This window comes from Mastigoproctus giganteus, chromosome 1 (genome assembly GCF_048544385.1).
Source record: "Mastigoproctus giganteus isolate SK-2022 chromosome 1, ASM4854438v1, whole genome shotgun sequence".
NCBI lineage: Eukaryota > Metazoa > Arthropoda > Arachnida > Uropygi > Thelyphonidae > Mastigoproctus > Mastigoproctus giganteus.
This window is the reverse complement of record NC_143575.1, coordinates 189,217,414-189,244,024: the sequence shown is the minus strand read 5'-3', so window position 1 is coordinate 189,244,024 and position 26,611 is coordinate 189,217,414. Positions and strand designations below refer to the sequence as shown.

Below are 26,611 nucleotides of genomic sequence, written 5' to 3'. Positions count from 1 at the left end.
AGGCAGGACAGTAGATTCACCATTACCGTTGATGAAGCATGGGTACCTAACACTGGCCTGGTGACTGCTGCTCTGTCCAGTTTTGGAACACTATTCCACAAACAGCCTACAAAATTTGCAGTTTTCATAATATTGCCACTCTTCAACCGAAAGTCCCCAAGATTTTCACCATAGTATTAGGGACAATAATTGTCCCAGCTATCAAAAAATTGGTAAAACAGCTTAAACTGAGAACCAATTATGGGCCTTTATTTAAACCAGACTTGTGACAGGGCTCTTCATCCAATTAAATGCTCAAAGAGCACGTACAGTTAAGTATAAAATCAAGCTTAAAGCAGAGGGAAATAATATGGATATCCTTGTATTCCAAGAGCCATATACTCATCAAAGTTGGGTTCAGGGATACCCTAGAACATACAGAATAATAGAATCTTCACATGAAACCTCACTAAGAGCAACAGCAATTAGAAATCCTTCTCTTACAATTTCCAACGGTTAACTCTATGTTTCCCATTAGAAGTTTGTGCAAAAATAATTACCCAAACAGGATCCTTTGATGTTGTATCCCTCTACTGTAGGCCAAGAGAGGATATAAATCCTAGCATTCATTATCTACAAAATGTACTGACAGTTCTTCCAAATCCTAAGATAATAGTCTCCATGGATGCCAACTGTCGGTCAAGCCTCAGGCACAGCCGTACAGTTGACAGACCAAGAACAAAAAATGGCCAACTCCTAACAGACTACCTAGCCACTTCTACCCTACAGGTAATAAATAGACCCCACAATCTACCTACCTACAGTAGTACACTGTGGGAAAGTGATATAGATATAACTTTGGCCACAAAATTCCATATCCACCAAAATTACAGATTGGATTGTCCAAGAAGCTTGGACCACCTCAGACCATAGTGCTATAACTTTTACCTTAAAGAGACAAATAGACAGCCAGATACAGCCACCCCAAGATATAATCAGATACAACTTAAAGAAAGCCAACTGGCAGACCTTCACTGATGATATCCGAAACCAAATAGAACAGCAACAGAGTCAGACTCATAACAACAATTATAGGCTGGATGAACACAACTTAAGCAACTGTGCTTCAAAAAGCATCCAATCTAGCAATACCCAAAAGAAAACCGAAGAAAAATGCTGTTCTCTGGTGGTGCCCTGAACTTAATATATTTAGGCGAAGGATGTACCAGGCCAGAAAATACTTCCAGAGAAGGCGCCTCCGTAGCTAGGTGGGAAGGCGCAGCACACGCTTCTTGATTAGACCGGGATTCGAGCCCATCACCACCAAATACGGAGGATGCGGAAAGGTCAAGGAATGACCACCGCATATCCCGGAGCAATATGGCCTTAGTTGCTAATGCTCCTAAAAACCAACAAAACAACAACAACAACTTCCAGAGAGCAAGGGAAACTTGGCCCCAGAATGAGGTTTAGGCTCTGAGAGATTCCTGAAAGACTCTCAGAAACTCATATACTGCTGTAATAAGGACAAAAAAGAAGGAATGTTGGCAGCCTTGGTGGGGACATCCAGTAATGCTGACCCTTGGGGCGTGATCTACAGGATTGTCACCAACAAACTGCCAAGAGGACAGGGTGAACTCTACAATTAAGGCAGATGGAGCCCCAACTCACACTTGGGTGGAATCTGTAAATAACATATTAGATCATTTATTCCAGTGTTGAAACAAGGGGTTAACCAAGGCTCAGAGTGACATAATGGCCAACAATTTAAATGATAACAATATATCAATATAACCACCCTTCACCATGGAAGAACTTCAAGCAGCACCCTTAAAAACTAAAAACAATAAGTGCCCTGGACCTGACTTACTTGAAATAGAAACCATTAAAAAGTTAGCAGAAATTTCACCTGATACTCTATTTAACTTATTTAATCACTGCTTAGCTGACGGTTTAGGGCCTTCGTAGCTGAGTGGGCAGGAGCGGGAGTGCAGTAGCACACACTCTTCGAGTAGACCAGGGTTCAAGCCCCTGACTGCTGAATACGGTCGATCTGCCAACCCGCACTGGACCAGTGTGGCAGATTATGGTCCATTTCCTTCAGCATGAATTGTTGAGGTTTCCATCCTGCAGTGGGTTGATAATGGCTGCACTTTATTTTTTACTTTTAGCTGACGGTTTATTCCTACAAGCATCGAAACTAGCTATAATTAGATTAATCTTAAAGAATATGGGAAAAAAAATCCTACTGAACCTAACTCATACAGACCTATAACTTTATTGCCTATTCTAGGAAAATATAATGGAACACACCTATTCCTCTTTAGACAAATTTATATTATACTGAAGCCAACCTAAATTCTAAGTAGCAATTTGGTTTCAAGCAAGGGTCCTGAACTGAGGACGCCATACACTATATCCTCACAACAGTAAATAATAGTGATCAAAAGTACATGCTGGCAATATCTATCGACTTTTGGTGCATTTGATGATATCACCTTTTGTACCCTTAAAAGATGATATCTGCTCTGCAACGTCATCAACTTTTGCCCCTGGCAGACATACCCTGGTCCTATTCCACCTATCCTTTTTTGCACAATAAATGTCCCATTTCCCTGACAACTAAGTCACTGACAATACACTGACTAGCTGACATGAGACCAGTGCATTCTGCCCTGAAGATTGCTGCTGTATTGCCTGTAGCACAAGAGTGAGTTCTGGCATTGAGTTGGGTAGCTGTGTGCTTGATGGGATCCCATTTTAATTCCTTTGAGGGCATCTATCTGACTCTTCAAGCTCTCATAGATGCCCATCAGAAGTTGGCACCTAATTTCTTCACATTCTCTGCACCTAGCACAAACAAAGATATCCTCCATGGCTAGATCATGTCCTGTTCGAGAGAGAGAGATCCGGAAACATGTTGCATTTTGCACATTTTTTTTAGACTGTGATGCGCTGGAGAATCGTCCCCTTCGGTTCTCCCCCAAACTACAGCATTTTCGCTACTTTGGACACATTCCTTTGCTGCTCTAGGCTGGGGCATGATTTCTCTTTAAATACAATTTAATTAATTGCCAATACTATTCTAAGCTAACAGATTCCTACTACAGTGCTATGTATTACGCTATCTAGTTTTACGTTATACCTTATGTATCAAGTTTGATATATATGTTACGCTATTCCATATCGATACTACATAATGGCAGCAAGTTTCAAATGGTACAAGTTTTACCAATACTAAGTAATAACCTACAAAATCTCTATCTAAGTTCAAAATAAACTAAGTATCGTAACTAGGAATGCAAAACTACTTCTATAAAATAAATTAATATGCCAATACATATTAATATGCCAATACATATTAATATGCCAATACATATTAATTTTTTTATTAAGTCAATACAATGGTAAAACTTTAAGAAAACTTCTCTATTAGCTGGAGCAGTAAAAACTTTGCCCACACAGAGCTAATCTCATTTCTCTGCCATCAGTTTACTGATAACCTTGAAGGATTTCAAGAACCAGCAGAGATCATACAAAATGAAACAGAAGTGGTCATTTATATTGCTAACCAATTGCAGCTTGAGGTTTCAACAACTGATGTCATTGATCTGCTTCAAGAACACAATGGTGAGCTCACAAATAAAGACCTCCTTGAAATGGCAAAATGTGAAGAAGCTGAGGAAGAAGATGATTTAGCAGCTGAAACTCCTGTTCATTCCTTCACTCTCAAGGGGATTGACAAAGCATTTCAACACATAAAAAGCATTGAAAAAAGCAACACAGAAAATAGATTTGCGTAAAAAGATTCAAATTTCAGGCACACTAGAAAAATTGCTAAATATTTAAAAAATGCTTATGCATGCTATTGTGAAATTTATAAAGAAAAGAGAAGAATTGTCTTGGAAAAAAATGACTCTTGAAGCATTTCTGAAGAAGAAGATGACTCCTTGTGCTTCCAACAAACCAACAATGAGTGATAAACCATCAACAAGTGTGCATTTAGTTGATGATGATGATGATGAAGAATAAACATTCTTTAACATTTCTTTAACATAAATAATTTATTTATTATTATAATTTTCTTGATTTTAAAGGCTATGTTTTCATTTCTTTGGATAAATAAATCATTGTTTAAGCATAAACAATTGTTTTGTTGACCTTTATTTAACATTACTATGGTCTAATTACATTGTTGAGAACACAGCTCCTGTTTTGAACGTTAAGTTCAAAACATGAGTTATGTCCTCAACAATGCAATAACCTAGAAAATCTTTATCTAAGTTTCTACTATTCAATAGCTAATATTTCCTATGTCTATGGGAAATAATTTCCTGCTTTACGAGCCCACACTAGGAATGAATTAACTTGTGAAGTCGGGAACTAGCTATATATTAAAATATTTATTGAAAATTAAAGAGAGAATTTTAAACCTGAGTTAAACAAGCAATTTTAATCTCTCTCTCATTTAAACAGTTGTATAAACTAAGCAACTTCGGATATATCAAAAAAAGTAACAGAATAATTATATAGGTAGTGAACAGCATGTTTTGCTAGTTATATACAAATAAAGGAAATTAAGTTTGTATAAGGTGCATAATTATATTAATCTCACATTATCACAGTAGATATCAGCAAATTCTTCTACATATATTCACGAAACTTACCTCCTAACTGTATGACTTAAATGTGTTGGACAGTTGAAATTGGAAGAAACTTAAAACTTCAAACTCCTTATAAAAAGATTAATTTTTCTCCCAATGGTTCATCATTATAAAATTAAAATATGAGGAATCAGAAGTCCTAAGGTGGACTTTCATAAGCATCACCAGTTAGTCCAAATGGCTTGAATGCAAAGGAAGCTGCATTGAAGATTAGGTACCATAATGCATATTTAAAGTGCAAATCTGAGAATTTAATATGATTCAATTGCCATACCTACAAAAAAGTCTGGAAAATTTGGCATTAAGCACATTTAATGGTGTATTTTGCAGAAACTATTCGATAGCTAATGTTTTATTTGTTAACACTTGCTAATATAATAATATTAGCAAGTGAAAGATTTTTTTTTGAGTGAAAGTTTCCGAGAGTTTCCTGTACGGACGTGCCTTTCTGCCGCTACTGGAACAGAGAAGTTTTTTCTGATTTATTTTCTGCTTTATTAGTTTAAATTGACATATTAACTTATTTCTAGAGTAGCTTTATATTCCTATTTACGGTACTTAAAGTTAAAGTAACTTAGATAGAGATTTGTAGGTATTACTTAGTATCGGAAAGGGTATCAAATACACGTGTTTACCGTTCATAGACAGCCGCCATTGTTACGTGAACATTAATCAGTAAATCTATTAATCTTGTCGAACTTCATTGGCAATTAAATTGTACTTTTAACTATACATATAACCACATAGGTTACGGAACATAAATAATTAGTAAAAATAAATAATTAATACATAACTTGATACGGAAGTTATATAAAGGGACTTCGTAGATAACACTCGTTACTGAAACGCGACACAGCATATCCGGAATTCGATAGCATTAGCTTTGTATAGTATAGTGCATAATATAATATTGTCAATTATTCAGTAAATCTATTAATCTTGATAAACTTCATTGTCAATTAAATTGTATTTTTAACTCTATAAATATATATAACGACTTAATCGTAACAAATAATTAATACATAACTAGAGTGCTACACGTGATACGGAAGTTGTATAAAGGGAACACTAGATACCGAAAAAAAAAAAAAAAAAAAAAAAAACAATATATATATATATATAATATAACTTAAGGATTTAATTTTTGTTTTAATTTTATTGAATTAAATTGGAATCATGACTCTAACCAGAGCAGCAAAGCAAAAGGCTCAAGCTAATGGGAGTGCTGTGGTTCAGGGGAGAACTGAGGGGGCCAGTTGCCCTCTGAATCACAGTCTATTAAAATGCACTGTTTGCTTGATGTTTGCGGAGCAGTTGGGTACGGGACATGATACTGCCAAGGGGGATGTCTTTGTGTGTGCACGATGTAAGGAGTGCAAGGAAATCAGGCGACAACTCAGCGTTGTTATGGGCCTTTATGAGAGCTTGAAGGACAGGGTGGATGCCCTCGAAGGAAATAAATTGAGGGGCCCATCAAGCTCTCAGCTGCCCACATCAACGCCAGAGCTTGCACTTGGTCATCAGGCGACACAGAAGCAGCCCCCTAGGCAGAATGCGCTGGTCCCACAGGAACTAGTAGTTGTTGGTGACTCTATTGTCAGGGAAACGGGGAACATGCTTTGTAAAAAGGATAGGTGGAATAGGACCAGGGTATGTCTGCCAGGGGCAAAGGTTGATGACGTTGTAGAGCGGATATCATCTTTTAAGGGCACAAAAGGTGATATAGTTGTACACGTTGGCACGAATGATATTAAGAGTAGGAGACCGGCGGAATTACTTAGCAAGTACAGGTCACTGCTGAAAAAAAGCCGTGAATTAGGGTTGAACTTGAAAGTGTCTGCAATTCTGCCCAGACACGATAGGAGGGAGTATATGATGAGAGCCTTGTCGATCAATTCGGCCCTGGAGGGATTGTGCAAGGCTCAAGGGGTAGAATTTTTTTCAGCCTGGACTGTACTTGTTAACAGGAGAGATTGCTTCTACAGGGATGGGATACACTTAAATAGAAAGGGTGCAAGAATTTTTGCTGATGCTGTCGAGGCAGTGTTAGGTGGGTCGGAAAACTGCTAGTTGGGGGGGATACAAGGACTAATAGATTAACAGTAGCCACTGGCAGAGGTGGAAGTGATTCTTGCACTGCTTCTATTGATATGAGCAGAAGTCTGAAAAACAAGATGCAGGATATTTCAGAGACTGCTGGTAGTCATTGCGGTACAAGTAAACACATGGGTTGCGTTAGGGTAGCAAAGAATAGAAACAGGTGCATGTATACCTGCGTGTACACCAATGCTAGGAGTTTGGTAAATAAATTTGATGAATTTGAGGTATTGCTCAAAACATCAAAGGCAGATATTGTTGGGATATCAGAGACGTGGTGTCACACAGATATAAGTAATGCGGAACTGGAATTTGGGGAATACAATGTGTATAGAAAGGATAGACAGGACAGGAGGGGAGGAGGGGTTATGCTATTAATTAAGAAACACATAAAGTCCAAGGAAGTGAAGCCAGTTGACATCGATGGACAGGGCAGTGCCGAATCAGTTTGGTGTGACATAAGCATAGGGAAATCAAAATTGAGAGTAGGAGTGTGCTATAGGCCTAATGACTCTGATGAGTATAATAAGATATTGTACAGGGAAATAGAGTGGGCCAGTAAATCAGAGAGTCTTATAATGGGGGATTTTAATTTCCCAGATATTGACTGGAATTTGTGGGTTGGTCACTCGCACACTAGCAAGGCTTTTGTGGATTTATTGGATGATTGTTTTCTACATCAGCATGTTCGTGAGGCAACAAGAGGGAGCAATACTCTTGATCTGATTATCAGTAGTATCAGTAGTGACTCTTCGTGCATTAAGAACCTGCAGATAAATGAACCACTAGGTGGCAGTGATCACAGTGTGTTGAAGTGGGATTTACTCAAGGAGGTAACTACCATCAGAGGTAAAGGGAAGGGTTTTTGTTTTCGTAAAGGCGACTATGATGGTCTGAGACAGTATTTAAATTCTGTACAGTGGGACCAACTGATGATGTTACCAACAGCAAACTCTAAATGGGAAGCATTCAAGGAACTAATCTTGGAGGCTACCAGGCTTTACATACCAACTAAGAAATATTGTTCAAGGTTTAGGCCTAAATGGTTGTCAGATGAACTAATGAGACATGTGGCAGAGAAGAAAAATGCATGGGATACATATAAATTAATGGGTGACATGGAAGCCTATGATAGATATAAGTTGGTCTGTAACCAAGTCACAAAGGAGATTAGGCAAGCAAAGGCAGACTACGAAAAATCCTTGGCAAAGGATGCAAAGAAAAACAGAAAAGAGTTCTTTACATACTTGAACTCGAGAAGGAAAGGGATGAATCAGATTGGTCCACTGGATATTGATGGTTCAACAGTTGAGGATCCTGCTCAGGTGGCTAACAATCTAAACGAGTATTTTGCATCTACATTCACGCATGAGGAGTTATTCAGGAAGGAGAATGATGTAGGTAAAGTAAACATTGGCAGTGAGCTGGATGATTTTGTAATAACTGAGAGGAAAGTGGAGGAGAGATTGTTGAGGATAAACATAAAAAAGGCACCTGGGGTGGATGGGATCTATCCAGTTATATTAAAGGAGGCAGCAAAGGAAGTATGCAAACCCCTAGCCATAATTATGAGAGCTTCTTTGGACTCAGGGGAGGTACCCATAGACTGGAGATGTGCAAATGTAACCCCAATTCACAAAGGAGGATCAAAGGCTGACACAAGTAATTATAGACCTGTTAGTTTAACTTCTGTTCCAGGTAAATTAATGGAGGCACTGGTTAAAGAAGCACTGCAGGATCATCTAGACAAGAATTCAGTTATAGCTCAGACGCAGCATGGTTTTGTTAAGGGCAGGTCTTGCCTGACCAATTTGATTGGATACTATGATGTAGTCACAAAAGAACTGGATGCAGGGAATAACTTTGATATTATATATTTGGATCTTAGAAAGGCTTTTGATACTGTTGCACATGGAAGACTGCTGCACAAATTGGAGCAGTGTGGCATTGGAGGCAAATTGCTACTATGGATAAGGGGATGGTTGAGTGGCAGAAGACAGAGAGTGGTAATCAATGGACACTGCTCAACGTGGACTAATGTTATTAGTGGAGTTCCTCAAGGTTCAGTGTTGGGTCCGTTGTTGTTTTCGGTGTTTATGAATGATATTGATGATGGGATATCAAGTTTAATGTCCAAGTTTGCAGATGATACAAAGGTTGGCAGGGTCGTTAAGGACACTACTGACGCTATGCTGCTGCAACAGGATCTGGAAAGGTTGAACAGATGGGCTGAGAGGTGGCAAATGAAGTTTAACATTGACAAATGTAAAGTACTACATATGGGAAACAGTAACCCCAGAGCAACGTATCAACTCTGCGGTACTGCACTGACAGTGGTGGAGAATGAAAAGGACCTGGGGGTAATTGTGCAGGGAGATATGAAGTTCTCTGAGCAGTGCAGACGAGCTGCAAGAGTAGCTCATGGTGTCTTGTCAATGATATACAGGAATTTTTCTAGCAGGGATAAGGAGGTGATTATTCCCTTGTATAAGGCAATGGTTAGGCCACATCTTGAGTACTGTATACAGGTCTGGAGGCCTCATTTCAAGAAGGATGTAGAGCTGCTGGAACGGGTACAGAGAAGGGCAACAAGATTAGTAAATGGAACAAAGGGTTGCTCTTACGAAGAAAGGCTTAAGTTTTGCAAATTACAGAGTCTGGAGACTAGGCACCGGCGAGGTGATCTGATAGAGGTGTATAAGGCCTTGAATGGTTTGAGCATGCTCAATGCAAATGGGATTCTTCATCTTTCTCAGAATAATCACCTCAGAGGGCATAAATTCAAATTGAGGAAGGACGGATGTCGGATAGATGTGCGGAAATTTGCCTTTGGCCAGCGGGTGGTTGGTTGGTGGAACCGACTTCCATCACTTGTTGTTGAAGTTGATAGCCTAAACAAATTTAAAGCTCAACTGGACAGGTATTTCGAACGAACGGAGGGGTGAAATGGGAGTGGGTTTTTTTTTTTTTTTTTTTTTTTTTTTTTTTTGGCTGATGCTGAATAAGCTTGCTTTCTTGCATCGTATGCCTCTACTAATGCTAATGCTAATGCTAATGCTAATATTTATGTGAGTATGACAGTGGCCGTGAACTGTTTTCATACTGTACTTTAGTTAGGACTAACTTTGTTACCACTTCTAAGCAAGCATATTATACAAAGTTAGGCTTAAACTAAAGTATAATATAAAAACAGTTCACATTCACAGCTACTCTGCATTCTTTAAAAAAAAATAATAAAATAATAATGCAGCACTATTCGGGGAGTAAATGGAAGGAACACACATGTTTAGGTCACTGACTTGCATCAACCCTTCCCCATCTCTTCCATCATCCAGTATGGTTGATGACTTTTGAGGTTATGATGAACATTGTGGCGAGATCCAATCTTCCTTACATTTCAAGGGTACAGCTCTAAAACGGTGTTTGCAGGCCAGCCGCTAGTTAGTACACTGGACCGAACCTATTGGTAACTCTCTAGGAGGCCACCCACTTTTTCTCACTATTAAATACACCATGTATTGTCAAACAAATGGAGTAAGCTTATCTGTGAAAAGATCTAAACCTCCCAAAAACTTCCTATTCATTTCACAAATATGTCTGTCTCAATTCTAATCTCAATGATGTCCATTTCCACTTGCAGTCTGCCAAACTCCATGTAATTTTTCTGAGAGAATTTCAGTTATCGGGTGATTCAACTATTGCTCATCTCAGTTGCCCAAATTATTTGCTATATGACTCCTTTTGCCTCAAAGGAGGTACTTTTGCATATGTCTGTTCTGATATTCCCTGTCAGAGACTTCGTAATTTGGAATCTCCTCCTTCGATCTTCTCTGGCTTAAAATCTCTCTACCTCCTTGTGTAAAATTCATCTGTTGACTCTATCATTCTCCCAACTCCACTAATCACTTGGAGCTCTTTGACTTTCTCTCTTTGCAACTTGACTTTCTCCAGTCCAACTTTCCTAACAGTGGGGTAATTTCCCTTGGTGATTTTAATGTTCACAACTCCAGCTGGCTTCCATTCTCTAGTCACACCGACCCAGCTGGTTGAGATGCTGAGGCTTTTGCAATTACTAATGACCTTGCACAGATTGTTCATTTACCTACAAAAATACCGGACAATCCTAACCATACAGCCAACACGCTTGATCTTTTTCTCACAAACAACCCTTCTAAGTACACTGTTGAAGTGAGAGGTCTTTTAGGCACCTCAGATCACAACTTGATTGTCTCTTCTTCAATGGAGTCTTTATCTCATGGCTATTCCCAATCTCATATTGTTTGGCATTACAAGAATGCAAAATAGGATGACTTGCGAGATTTCTTTTCTTCTTTTCCTTGGTCGGATTACTGTTTCAAAACTTCTGATGTCAACGTTTGCTCAGATCCTGTCAGTGAAATTATTCTTGCAGGAATGGAATCCTTTATCCCACACTCCACTTTAAAATCTCGGCCTTTATCTAAACCTTGGTTTTCCAATAATGTGCTAATGCTATTCAAGAGAAGAATGTTGCATATCATAATTGGCTTGTTTCTAATTTTTCAGTTTCATTTTCTGCCTACAACAAAGCTCGCAACAATTGTAAAGCAGTTATTAATCAGTCCAAACTAGAGTTTGAACAGGCTAAGAGTAGAAAACTTGCTTCTTGCCCTAATGGTAGCCAAGCATTCTGGTCTCTTGCCAAAGCTATTGGGTGCAACTTTTGCCCATCTCTGCTCCCACCTCTGTCCAAACCAGATGGTTCTGTTGTCGCTTCAGCCAAGGATAAAGCTGACCTGCTAGCATCCCATTTTTCTTCCAACTCATGTATTAATGATCTTGGAAAAACACCTCCCACCATTCCCAACATGCTCCATTCAATGCCTCCTGTGGTCTTCCGTCAAAAGGATGTCAGAAAGATTTTGATGAATCTCAATGCTAAACCAGGTCCAGATGGTATTTCTCGACTTGTTCTCAAAGCCTGGGCTCCTGAACTTACTCCTGTTCTTTGCCACCTTTTTTCACTTTCTTATTCCAAAGGTGTTTTTTTTTCTGCTTGGAAATTTTCACATCCAGCCAGTTCCTAAAAAGGTGACAAATCCCTCCCATCCAATTATCGTCCCATTGCAATTCCTTCTACTCTTTAGCATTAGCATTAGCATTAGTAGAGGCATTTGATGCAAGAAAGCAAGCTTATGCAGCATCAGCCAAAAAAAAAAAAAAAAAAAACCACTTCCACTTCACCCCTCTGTTCGTTCAAAATACCTGTCCAGCTGAGCCTTAAACTTATTTAGGCTATGAACCTCCACCACAAGGGATAGAAGTCTGTTCCACCAACCAACCACCCGCTGGCTAAAGGCAAATTTCCGCACGTCTATCCTACATCTGTCTTTCCTCAATTTGAATTTATGCCCTCTCAGATGATTTTTCTGAGCTAGAGGAAGAATCCCATCAGCATTGAGCATGCTTAAACCATTCAAGGCTTTATACACCTCTATCAGATCACCTCGCTGGTGCCTAGTCTCCAGACACTGTAATTTGCAAAACTTAAGCCTTTATTCGTAAGAGCACCCCTTTGTTCCATTCACTAATCTTGTTGCCCTTCTCTGTACTCGTTCCAGCAGCTCTACATCCTTCTTGAAATGAGGCCTCCAGACCTGTACACAGTACTCTAGGTGTGGCCTGACCATTGCCTTATACAATGGAATAATCACCTCCTTATCCCTGCTGGAAAAATTCCTGTATATCATTGACAATACTCCATGAGCTACTCTTGCAGCCCGTCTGCACTGCTCAGAGAACTTCATTTCTGCCTGCACAACCACCTCCAAGTCCCTTTCATTCTCTACCACTGTCAGTGTAGTACCACAGAGTTGATACGTTGCTCTGGGGTTGCTGTTTCCCATGTGTAGTACTTTACATTTGTCAATGTTAAACTTCATTTGCCACCTCTCAGCCCATCTGCTCAACCTTTCCAGATCCTGTTGCAGCAGCACAGTGTCAGTAGTGTCCTTGACAACCCTGCCAACCTTTGTATCGTCTGCAAACTTGGACATTAAGCTTGATATACCATCATCAATATCATTTATAAATACAGAAAACAATAATGGACCCGACACTGAGCCCTGAGGGACTCCACTAATAACATTAGTCCACGATGAGCAGTGTCCATTGATTACCACTCTCTGTCTTCTCCCCCTCAACCACCCCTTTATCCATAGCAGCAATTTGCCTCCAATGTCACACTGCTGCAATTTGTGTAGCAGTCTTCCATGTGCAACAGTATCAAAAGCCTTTCTAAGATCCAAGTATATAATATCAAAGTTATTCCCTGCATCCAGTTCTTTTGTGACTGCATCATAGTATCCAATCAAGTTGGTCAGGCAAGACTTCCCCTTAACAAAACCATGCTGTGTCTGAGCTATAACTGAAGTCTTGTCTAAATGATCCTGCAGTGCTTCTTTAACCAGTGCCTCCATTAATTTTCCTGGAACAGAAGTTAAGCTCACAGGTCTATAATTACTTGTGTCAGCCTTTGATCCTCCTTTGTGAATTGGGGTCACATTTGCACATTTCCAGTCTATGGGTACCTCCCCTGAGTCCAAGGAAGCTCTCATAATTATGGCTAAGGGTTTGCTTACTTCCTTTGCTGCCTCCTTTAATATAACTGGATAGATCCCATCCACCCCGGGTGCCTTTCTTGTGTTTATCTTCAACAGTTTCTCCTCCACTTTACTCCCAGTTATTTCAAGATTCTGTAGCTTACTGCTAGAGTTGAATACACCTCTGGCATTCCCCCTGCTGAATAACTCCTCATGTGTGAATGTCGATGCAAAATATTCATTTAGTTTGTTAGCTACCTGAGCAGGATCATCAACAGTTGACCCATCAATATCAAGTGGACCAATCTGATTCATCCCCTTCCTTCTAGAGTTTACATAAGTGAAGAACTCTTTGCTGTTTTTCTTTGCATCCCTTGCCAAGGATTTCTCGTAATCTGCCTTCGCCTGCCTAACCTCCTTTGTAACTTGGTTGCATATCAACTTGTATCTATCATAGGCTTCTGTGTCATGTGTTAATTTGTAAGTATCCCATGCATTTTTCTTCTCTGCCATATGCCTCATTAGTTCATCTGACATCCATTTGGCCTAAACCTTGAACAATATTTCTTAGTTGGTATGTAAAGCCTAGTAGCTTCCAAGATAAGTTCTTTGAATGCTTCCCATTTTGAATTTGCTGTTGGTAACATCATCAGTTGGTCCCACTGTATAGAATTTAAATACTGTCTCAGTTCATCATTGTCGCCTTTACGGAAGCAATAACCCTTCCCTTTACCCCTAATGGTAGTTATCTCTTTGAGTAAATCCCACTTCAGCACACTGTGATCACTGCCACCTAGTGGTTCATTTATCTGCAGATTCTTAATGCATGAAGAATCACTGCTGATAATCAAATCAAGAGTATTACTCCCTCTAGTTGCCTCCCGAACATGCTGATGTAGAAAACAATCATCCAATAAATCCACAAAAGCCCTGCTAGTGCGTGAGTAACCAGCCCCCAAATTCCAGTCAATATCTGGGAAATTAAAATCTCCCATTATAAGACTCTCTGATTTACTGGCCCACTCTATTTCCCTGTACAGTTCCTTATTATACTCATCAGAGTCATTAGTCCTATAGCACACTCCTACTCTCAATTTTGAGAGTAGGAGTGTGCTATAGTTTGTATCATTTGTCTTTCTGTATTACTGCTCATGGCTGCTGATTTAAGTCCTTGGTTTTTCCCTTAATGGTTGTTCCACTTTTCTTGTGTTGAATCTGCTTATGTCCTCTCTGAGTCTTTCTAATGGCTTTGCATAACTCAGTATACTCAATTTTCTCCTTGTCAATGTTTACCTTGCTCTTCATTTTTTTGCCTTCGGTTCATCATAACAAGTGTTTCTTGACTAATTTTTTCTTCTTGGATTTCTTTTTCCCTATAGGTTTCTTGGGTTTTATCACTTTCAGAAAGTTGTAATATTCCTCATCAATATCTTGGTCCTGAGCAGTCTGCAGAAGCTCAAACTTGTTCTTAAGTTCCAGTACATACTGCTCTTTCTCCTCTTCTGTTATCTCAAAGACCTTCATATTTTTTACTCAAGTCAGTTTTTTCCTTTACTTTCCTACATCTATATCAAGTGTGCATCTTACTATTCTGTGATCACTTCCAACATTTACCTTATTCAGGACGGTAACATCATTCACGATATATCTTCTGTTAGTGAGGATGAAGTCAATTTCATTAGTTGTTAATCCTTGTAGATAGAATAATAATAGAATAGTATATATAATAGCGGTTCCTGTAACAAGTTTCAAGACACTGCAGTTCTGAAAACTGCAGTGTCTTGAAACTTGTTACCTGTGAAGAGATGATTTAAGTATTTATGGCATTACATGAATTGAGTAAAAAAAATGCTGATGGCATCCTTCCTCTTTCTCAGATAACAAACACCACAAGAAGACAGATTAAATTGTAAAATGATGGTTGTAGGATATATCTGTGAAAAGTTCCAGAGAATAATTGATTCTCTGGAAATGATTATGCTCTACTTAATTGGTGCATATACAATATAAAAATTTTACTAGTCCCTAAATCAGCTGCAAATAGTCTAGTTTAAATTTTCATTCCATATCAATATGCTCTTTTGTTAAAGATTTTGGAGAGAATTTTTGCTATACAATCACTTGAAAATTTTATAATAAACAGAAAAATATTCATTATACTTAGTTTTAGCAAAGAGACGGAGTAACTCTTTACAACAACTATATTATGATAGTGAGGTGGAGAGGGGTTAAATTGAGTAAAATAAATACAAGATTCTCCATCATAAGAGCTGGCAGCTATGGTGCTCTTATTGACAAAGAAAGACTTCAGTTCTGAAAATTGCAGTGTCTTGAAACTAGTTACCTGTGAAGAGATGATTTAAGTGTTTATGGCATTACATGAATTCAGTAAAGAAAATGCTGATGGTATCCTTACTCTTTCTCTGATAACAAACACCACAAGGAGGCATAGATTAAATTGGAAAATGATGGTTGTAGGATATATTTGTGAAAATTTCCAGAGAATAAGTGATTCTTTAAACAAACTTCCATTTGGTGTTGTGGAAGTGGATAGTCTAAATAAATTTAAGAGATAGTTATACAAATTATTATAGGTAATGGACAAAGAGGTTGTGTAATTCACCCCCATCAACTGATGTGCTATAAGTTAGCTTCCTATGCACTTATTTTCATACTATTATATTAAAAATATGAGTTGTTTTCTGTGAATTATGGAATATTTATGGAATATTTAATAATGTAAGAAAGCTGCTGTTAATACTTATGTGGGCTTAAAAGTTAGATAAGGAAAATATATTAAATACATTTTTTTTTCCAATTTGTGTAGTAAACTAGCATGAATCCTGATATAACTGAATGAATGACGCACATTATCCCACTTCAACATAGTCAATGTGATATTAAGAGTTTTAAATCTGGAAATGAGAATTGTTTAATAAACTTAAACACAACTTCATGGCTTAATCAGATATTATAATAAATTTTAAGTTTCAAAAGTTTTGGCAAGTAGTAATGGACCATATATTAAACTTTTGAGTTTTAAGGCATGGTTATGCTCTACATAATTGATGCATATACAATATAAAAATTTTACTAGTCCCTAAATCAGCTGCAAATAGTGTAGTTTAAATTTTATTCCATATCAATATGCTCTTCTGTTAAAGATTTTGGAGAGAATTTTTGGTATACAATCACTTGTAATTTTTTTAACAAACAGAAAATATTCATTATACTCTTACAAGGACACCTACAATGTGTATAGCTCAAATAACAAAAAAATATACAAACAATATATTGATAGAGATGGTTCCCGTAGCAAATTTTATGATCTTTCAGGCAGGCCTGACATGATTCAAAATAGAGCTTGGTTCTGTGTCATACTGAACTGCAGCAGATGAGACAAACTCTTCTCAGCAATGCTTGATTAATTTCATAAACTGAAATGGTTCATAATTATTTAGCATATTCTCAGAGTAACCAGTCATATCTTTATCTTTATTTATTTGTTTACCTGTTATCAAAGGCATTTTAAATGCCTTTGATAACAGGTAAACAAATTCTTCTTAGAAGAATATATCTACCTCTTTTATCAAAATCTAGTATCTGTTTGCACTAACTTTAAAATTCCTCTAATATTAATTCAGTTGTTTCATTCTTTTCAACAAATGATTCCTTCTCATCCTGCTCTCACTTAGTACATCCCTCTTTTTTTTCCATTTTTCAACCCTTTTGATTTCTTATAACCCTTATTTATTTATATTATTTTAATTTATTCCATTTACAATTGATAACAGTCCCCAGATTGGGCTTTCAAACATTATGGCAACTGCAAGCTGGTATAGGATACTGATCACACCTTTTAGGGAATTTATTTTCCAAATACATTTTATACCAATAAACCACACAAATTTGCATACATATGTGGCATGGAGTGGCTCTTAATTTTAACTGAATTAGAATTAATAATGGAATACTTGACTATTCTACTATCAATTTAGAATATCCAATTATTACTTTCTTCCAATTATTTCAAATTTCTAAGATACGACCTTAAAAAGTTTTTCATATACTCTACTTTCAGAGATATCAACCAATAGTATGGCATCATCTACTAGGATCTGCAAAAATTTTAAAAATAAGTAACTTTCTAAGAAAAAACAGAATTCAGACAATGCTTTTTAATGCTTTTAATCAAAGCATTTCAAAGAAAATTTTACAGACAGTGATCAGTGAAAATGTAGTTTGTGAATGTTTGCTAGAGATAAGCCTTCAAAGTACATGTATATTCAATTCTAGCCTATTTTCAAGCAAAAATAGTTAACCACACATATAATTTGAAAATTGTTCATTAGTTTCTTAAACTATCTTAATAAAAATTTAGAAAGAGGAAAAATATAAAATCACTTTGTACTTACTTTAGTACCAATAATACAAAATTTGTCACCTGGAGCAAATGTAGAACATAATGCGTACCCACACTTTATTGTACACACACAACTCTGGCTAACCCTTCTAAAATAATGGAGAAATCAATTAACCACCAACTCTTAAACTACCTAGAAACCTTCCATCTGATCAACGATCACCAGTATGGATTCCATCAGTGCCGATTCACTGGTAAAATTCTGACTTATGTTACCCATTCATGGACAAATTCAATGGAAAAGTTCGGAGAAACACAAGCAGTTGCTCTTGACATCTCAAAGTTGTTGTTGTTGTTATTTGGTTTTTAGGAGCATTAGCAACTAAGGCCATATTGCTCCGGGATATTAGCATTAGCATTAGTAGAGGCATTTGATGCAAGAAAGCAAGCTTATGCAGCATCAGCCCAAAAAAAAAAAAAAACCCACTTCCACTTCACCCCTCTGTTCGTTCAAAATACCTGTCCAGCTGAGCCTTAAACTTATTTAGGCTATCAACCTCCACCACAAGGGATGGCAGTCTGTTCCACCAACCAACCACCCGCTGGCTAACGGCAAATTTCCGCACGTCTATCCTACATCTGTCTTTCCTCAATTTGAATTTATGCCCTCTCAGGTGATTTTTCTGAGCTAGAGGAAGAATCCCATCAGCATTGAGCATGCTTAAACCATTCAAGGCTTTATACACCTCTATCAGATCACCTCGCTGGTGCCTAGCCTCCAGACACTGTAATTTGCAAAACTTAAGCCTTTCTTCGTAAGAGCACCCCTTTGTTCCATTCACTAATCGTGTTGCCCTTCTCTGTACTCGTTCCAGCAGCTCTACATCCTTCTTGAAATGAGGCCTCCAGACCTGTACACAGTACTCTAGGTGTGGCCTGACCATTGCCTTATACAATGGAATAATCACCTCCTTATCCCTGCTGGAAAAATTCCTGTATATCATTGACAATACTCCATGAGCTACTCTTGCAGCCCGTCTGCACTGCTCAGAGAACTTCATATCTGCCTGCACAATCACCCCCAAGTCCCTTTCATTCTCTACCACTGTCAGTGTAGTACCACAGAGTTGATACGTTGCTCTGGGGTTGCTGTTTCCCATGTGTAGTACTTTACATTTGTCAATGTTAAACTTCATTTGCCACCTCTCAGCCCATCTGCTCAACCTTTCCAGATCCTGTTGCAGCAGCACAGTGTCAGTAGTGTCCTTGACAACCCTTGTATCGTCTGCAAACTTGGACATTAAGCTTGATATACCATCATCAATATCATTTATAAATACAGAAAACAATAATGGACCCAACACTGAGCCCTGAGGGACTCCACTAATAACATTAGTCCACGATGAGCAGTGTCCATTGATTACCACTCTCTGTCTTCTCCCCCTCAACCACCCCTTTATCCATAGCAGCAATTTGCCTCCAATGTCACACTGCTCCAATTTGTGTAGCAGTCTTCCATGTGCAACAGTATCAAAAGCCTTTCTAAGATCCAAGTATATAATATCAAAGTTATTCCCTGCATCCAGTTCTTTTGTGACTGCATCATAGTATCCAATCAAGTTGGTCAGGCAAGACTTCCCCTTAACAAAACCATGCTGTGTCTGAGCTATAACTGAAGTCTTGTCTAAATGATCCTGCAGTGCTTCTTTAACCAGTGCCTCCATTAATTTTCCTGGAACAGAAGTTAAGCTCACAGGTCTATAATTACTTGTGTCAGCCTTTGATCCTCCTTTGTGAATTGGGGTCACATTTGCACATTTCCAGTCTATGGGTACCTCCCCTGAGTCCAAGGAAGCTCTCATAATTATGGCTAAGGGTTTGCTTACTTCCTTTGCTGCCTCCTTTAATATAACTGGATAGATCCCATCCACCCCGGGTGCCTTTCTTGTGTTTATCTTCAACAGTTTCTCCTCCACTTTACTCCCAGTTATTTCAAGATTCTGTAGCTTACTGCTAGAGTTGAATACACCTCTGGCATTCCCCTTGCTGAATAACTCCTCATGTGTGAATGTCGATGCAAAATATTCATTTAGTTTGTTAGCTACCTGAGCAGGATCATCAACAGTTGACCCATCAATATCAAGTGGACCAATCTGATTCATCCCCTTCCTTCTAGAGTTTACATAAGTGAAGAACTCTTTGCTGTTTTTCTTTGCATCCCTTGCCAAGGATTTCTTGTAATCTGCCTTCGCCTGCCTAACCTCCTTTGTAACGTGGTTGCATATCAACTTGTATCTATCATAGGCTTCTGTGTCATGTGTTAATTTGTAAGTATCCCATGCATTTTTCTTCTCTGCCATATGCCTCATTAGTTCATCTGACATCCATTTTGGCCTAATGCGGTGGTCATTCCCTGACCTTTCCGCATCCTCCGTATTTGGTGGACATCTCAAAGGCTTTCAATCGTGTTTGGCATAAAGGTTGTTAGTTGTTATTTGGTTTTTTAGGAACATTAGCAACTAAGGCCATATTACTCCGGGAATATGCGGTGGTCATTCCCTGACCTGTCCGCATCCTCCGTATTTGGTGGTGATGGGCTTGAACCCTTGGCATAAAGGTCTTCTAAACAAGCTTCCATCTTATGGTTTGCCAACTATTTTTTGTAATTGGTTATCCAGTTTTCTCTCTGATTGCTCAGTGAGGGTGATGGTCGATGGCTCTCTGTCTTCTAACTTCTCCACTAATGCTAGTGTCCCTTAAGGTTCGGTTCTTTCTCTCACACTTTTCCTCTATATTAATGACTTCTTCCATTGACTGGAAATCCTATCCATAGTTTTGCTGATGATTGCACATTGCATTCCACTTTCCATTTTGAGAAACCTTGCCCTGCTCAATCAGCTTCAACTTCTTGAATATCCGCTACCAATTCCTTAAATGCCGATCTCCAGGTAATTCTTCAGGGGACAAAGACAACTTAGTTGATTTCAATCCTTCTAAAACTCAGTCTAGTCTTATATCTCACAAAAAGGATTCTTCTGCTCCTATGCTTATCTTTGGTGACACTCCGATTTCTAGGCAACATGATATATCTCTTTTGGGGATTACCCTGACTACTAATCTCTCTCTCTCTCTCTTGGCACAAACACATTACAAATATTGCTTCCTCTGCATCTAAAAAACTTGGTTTTCTCTTTCGCTCTTGGCATTACTTTTCTTCCAAACAGCTGTTCACTCTTTACAAGTTGCAAATCTGCCCTACCATGGAATATTGTTCCCACATTTAGGGCAGTGCCCCCAAAACCTCTGTCAGGCTTCTTGATTCCATTCAGAAGAGGGCAGTTAGGTTAATTAATGATTCATCTCTAACAGAGTCTCTCCACTTGCTGTCTCATAGACATACTGTTTCTGACCCATGCCTCTTCTACAGATATTTCCATGGGAACTGTTCTTCAGAATTGGCTTCTATAATTCCCGCTCTCTCTTTCAAAACAGTTCAAAAACATGCTGCCACCAGCCAACATCCATTTAGTGTCCAACTTCGAACTCACAGAACCAACTTTTCATCTTACTCATTTATTCATTCAACTGCTGTTTTCTGGAACAACCTTCCTTCATATGTATTTCCTGAAAATTACAGTCTACAGAAGTTCAAGTCTAATGTCAACAAATATCTTCTTTCGTCTTCTCAACCCAAGCACGGTACTAAGTACTATAGGTTCTAATACCTCTTGTGTTTGGGGTTTACATAAAAAAAATAAAATAAAATAATATACAATACAAAAATATTTATAAGTAGGTAGCAATCATCATTCATAGTATTTTCTGCCAATGTTCTAGTCTCTCCATTAATGTCAAGAATGGTGCCACTTAAAATATCTTTTCACACTATGACATATTAGGCTTATGAACAAATGCTCTACCACTGAACTCAAGGGAGCTTATATCATCGTCCATCGTTGGGAGCTGATATAAGCTCCCTACAGATGGACGATGTATGACTATGGTCTCTTGGACCTTATTCATGATGCTTTCTGCATGACATGCACGTCACGAACTACCCTTTTTACAATTCATCACACACATTCTGTGAGTTTGAGAGTCTGTTTTCTTATTGACATGTCACCTACTATCGACCATCTTTGAATAAGATCTGCCATTTGGGTTTTGAAAGGTTCAGATGACTTATAATTGTGCAGGCAGAAAAGTTACTGATGTAGCACCCAACTGCCATAACATATTGAAAGTCTAAGGGTTCCGATCCGCAGTCCATGCTGGCTTCTAACATACTGCTGCTGCTTCACAGACAAACAAATGAGATTTATACTGGAATCCTGACTGTATGTCTGAGCCAATACATACACACTGGGGGGGGGGGGTTCTGACACAGTACACAATATTCATGGAAAGGTGTCTAAATACTTTTTGCTCACCCAGTAGAGTGCAACACCATCCAACTACTACCAGAATCCCCTTCTACAGTTCTCTTAACAAATTACAGTTATTTTGCATACCTAATATCTACACTCACAACCTCCTCACTGTTTATAGTTTTGAACACTATTAATTTGCTGCTATCTTGAACTAAGTATTTTCTAGTGTCACAGAGGCTCAACAATTTTTCTATATGGGGATGTGGACAGCACACCACAACCCATTCTTATGTTGCCTCATTTGGGTGATCAGCTCCAGTAGAAAACAGGATCAAAAAGTTGAAGATGTGAAGTTCCCGCCCATAACCGATACCTGTATCTAATATACTGCTTCTGCACAGGAACTTCTGGCACAGTACACAATATTTGTGGTGTGGTGTCGAAATAGTGTACTTGCTAATGAGCAAAAAAAAAAAAAAAAAGGATATGGATGCATGATTAACTAATCTTGATTTCTTGATTGATTTGATACTATACATATGCTCTGCTTAGTTAATCTTAAGTTAAAATAATTTTTAACTACAGTATATACTGAAAAACACAATATATATATATATATATGTGTAAATGTAACCTCTAAAGGCAATGTTTAAAAAGTTACATATGATTGCTATAAATTGCTTTATCATGTAGTTATATTGCTAATGTGGTTGAAGTTTGCATGCATTCATCTACTCTACTGAACATGTGCGCATCATCCCCCTGCCTTTTTCCATCTGCTATGTATATATTTTTTCCTGCCGGCTTGTTTCTGCTATGCATTTCTTGAAATACTCCAGGTATCGTTCACTCTTTCACTTTCTTATTATACTTTAGGTTTCATTTTAGATTCATTTCTCGGCATGTTTCGACATATATTTTTCATTTCATTACAAGCATTTTGGTATTAGCTCCCTTTTATATAAGATTCGGCTTCACAACCCCAGCAAGCTGTGTTATTTAATAGCTTTTTCTTTGCTTTTCTGCTGTCTATTTCTTCTGTACTTCCCGTTCATAAAACTATTAGTTACTAGAGGGTGATATGAACATTCCTACTATCCTAATTCTATTGCTATTTTTCGTCTTTATTTATTTAAAATACTCCTCTTTCCCTTCCTCATCCTTGATTTAATACCTCACCCTAAACCATGTGCTTGTTCCAAATTTATTTATCGAATAATTTAAATCCTATCAATACATAATTAAATTCTATACTAAATTCTACATATCTATATTAACTTGATCCTTATTTTTACTTAAATAAATTACACTGCATTGGGACTACCTTATCCATACTGTATTAGAATGTGCTAATTTCATTTTTGTTGCTTTTTGACCTATCATTGTTTATATTAATCCTATTTCTACTACTACCATGGAAAAGTATAGAAACGCAGTTCCTGATGCATCGTCAGGTATAGTCCACTAATGAAATACCTCATCATGTATTTATTTATTTTAGCTGACATCAGATCAAGCATATTTGCCTTACCTATATTTGACCATTTTCTAAATATGTTTCCCCCCATATCTGATGACAGCTATAACACTATCATTTTATTTTCATTTTCTATTAGCATTAGTAGAGGCATTTGATGCAAGAAAGAAAGCTTATGCAGCATCAGCCAAAAAAAAAAAAAAAAAAAACCCCACTTCCACTTCACCCCTCTGTTCGTTCAAAATACCTGTCCAGCTGAGCCTTAAACTTATTTAAGCTATCAACTTCCACTACAAGGGATAGAAGTCTGTTCCACCAACCAACCACCCGCTGGCTAAAGGCAAATTTACGCACGTCTATCCTACATCTGTCTTTCCTCAATTTGAATTTATGCCCTCTCAGGTGATTATTCTGAGCTAGAGGAAGAATCCCATCAGCATTGAGCATGCTCAAACCATTCAAGGCTTTATACACCTCTATCAGATCACCTCGCTGGTGCCTAGTCTCCAGACACTGTAATTTGCAAAACTTAAGCCTTTCTTCGTAAGAGCACCCCTTTGTTCCATTTACTAATCTTGTTGCCCTTCTCTGTACTCGTATTTATTTATTTGCATTTATTTTATTTTATTTCATTAGTATTTTGATGTACTAATTTTACTTTACAGTTCTCCCACTATCTATTGGCTTGGTAATTCAGCCTATAATTCTCTTAATTCATCATAACCTTTAGAATATTAACATTATTTCACCTCTCACAAATCTACTACACTTCTTTTTCTACTTTCCACACCCTTCTAGTTATTGGTACTTTGTGTAACTTTCACATCCATTTATGCATACTTTATTCAATATATTAATACAAACTTTTATATATATATATATATATATAATTTATTCAGAAAAATTGAATTAATAATAAAAATGTATGTGTGCATGTAAAAACCAAGTAATTATAAATGAACACACAACTTCATTATAAAAAAGAAAGTTCATTCTTTTGTTAAAAAACAGGCTACAACAATTTGATTTCATTTTCTTCCCATTTTTAAAACAGCAGCTTATAATTGATTAAATCAGAAAGACAGATTATTAAATAACAATTAGACTAGTGGTCCCCAACACAATATCTGTGAACACTATGGCATCTGTCGAGACTTTTTTGGGTGTCTGTGGGAAGAAGCCACAATGAATAACGAAGGCCATGATATAAATAGGGAATGCACATACCTTGTGGGTTTATAATCTCACTAGGTATGTCAATGCTGTTCACATGCTAAGGCATATCAGAGTGTTTGCAAGCAGTATTTTACTTCTTAGTAGCTAGTGAAGGATATTACCAGTAAGCTTGTGAAAACACAGTGTAACTATGTGTGGAATGTTGCCTGTATCCATATCACGATTTTACTGCTTTATATGTATTCAATATGTCACACTTTGTGGTTTATTATACTTGGAATTCTTCTCTTCATTAATTGTGCTACATTTTGCCTCAAATTGAGTGGTTGGTACATGCCTCTCTCTCTCTCTCTCTCTCATTCTCAAATTTGCCCATAGGCTCAAAAGGTTGGGGGTCTGCTACATTAGACTTTTACAGTTTTTCAAATAATTACCTAAGTTTCATATATAATACCAACCTTTTACAAAATGGGTCAGATGTCCCATTGGAACGAGTAGCCATAAGGTTTCTTGCTTCCTTCACAAGAACATGCAGAGATCCTTTGGCTGGGACACCTGGTCGTTTGTTACGCTTTTTCATAGTGACATCTGGAGGAACATATTTCAGTGCTAGAATCAAATCTCCTTTATAGCTAAGTGGAGATTCTGGAGATTCCAGCTGTAAAAGAAAAATAATAGTACAGTATTAAAAAAAAAAAAAAAAATAATTAATATTATTGTATTTTGAAATGAAGAAGTATTGAGGGGAAAACAAAAAAAAAAAAAACTTAATAAATATTATTGTATTTTGAAATGAAGTCAACATATGAGGGGAAAACTTATTTTTATTTCTTGGATCATGCAAAGAAGTAATGGAATAGGAAAAGTACTTATTAATGTTGTCTGAAACATTAATGAGAAATAATCTGAAATGTCTGAAACTTTACAGAGAAACAGTGGGTCAGTAAATCAGAATGTCCTAATAGGGGATTTTAACTTTCCAGATGTTGACAGAAATTTGTGAGTTGATCACTCACATACTAGCAAAAATTTTGCAGATTTCTTGGATGACTGTTTTCTACAGCAGCAACAGCATGTCAGAGAGGCAACTAGCAGAAGCAGTACTCTTGATTTGGTTATCCGCAGTGATTATTCTACATGCATTAAGAATCTACAGGTAAAAGACCCAATGGGTGGCAGCAAGCACACTGAATTAATGTGGAATTTAATTAAAGACATAACTACAGTCAAGAGTAAAGAGATAGACTTTTACTTCATGTAGAGTGACTACAGTGGTCCCAAACAATTTTTAAATTCTATGCAGTAGGACCAACTAACTTGGTTAGGTCAAACAGCAAATTCTAAATGGGAAGCATTCGGGGATGTAATCAAAGAAGCCACTAAGCTTTTCACACCAACAAAGAAATACTGTTCAAAGCTTAGACCTAAATGGATGTCAGATGAACTATTGAGACACGTGGCAGACAAGAAAAGTGCATGAAGCATATAAATTAGTCTATAATCAAGTCACAAAGGAGGTTAGCAAGTTCCGGCAGATTATGAGAAGTCTCTGGAGCAGAATACCAAGAAAAGCAGCAAGGACTTCTATGCTTATATTAACAGTAGAAGGAAAGAGTTGAATCATACTGGGCCACTTGATGTCAATGGGTTAACTGTTGATGACCCTGCCCAGACTCCTGATAAACTGAATAGGTATTTTTCACCTACATTCACATGAGGAATTCTTTAGGGAAGGGTGTGCCAGTAGTTTATCAGTCTAAAGGGGAGCTAAATGACTGTGATAACTGAAAGGAAAGTGGAAGAGCACTTCTTGAAGCTGAATAAAGTTGGATCAAAAGGTGACATGAGTAATAAAAGACCTGTCAGTTTAACTGTTCCAGAGAAATAATGGAGTCACTGGTTGA

General features: G+C 37.7%; 1 protein-coding gene across 1 annotated transcript in view; it reads right to left on the bottom strand.

Moving 5' to 3' along the window:
* Positions 1 to 26,611, bottom strand: part of LOC150091382 (uncharacterized) — a 576,879-nt gene that overhangs the window by 19,481 nt on the left and 530,787 nt on the right. The window contains exon 12 of the mRNA XM_090390158.1: positions 25,166 to 25,365. Coding sequence (XP_090246284.1) covers positions 25,166 to 25,365 — 200 coding nt within the window. The remainder of the gene's footprint in view (positions 1 to 25,165; positions 25,366 to 26,611) is intronic.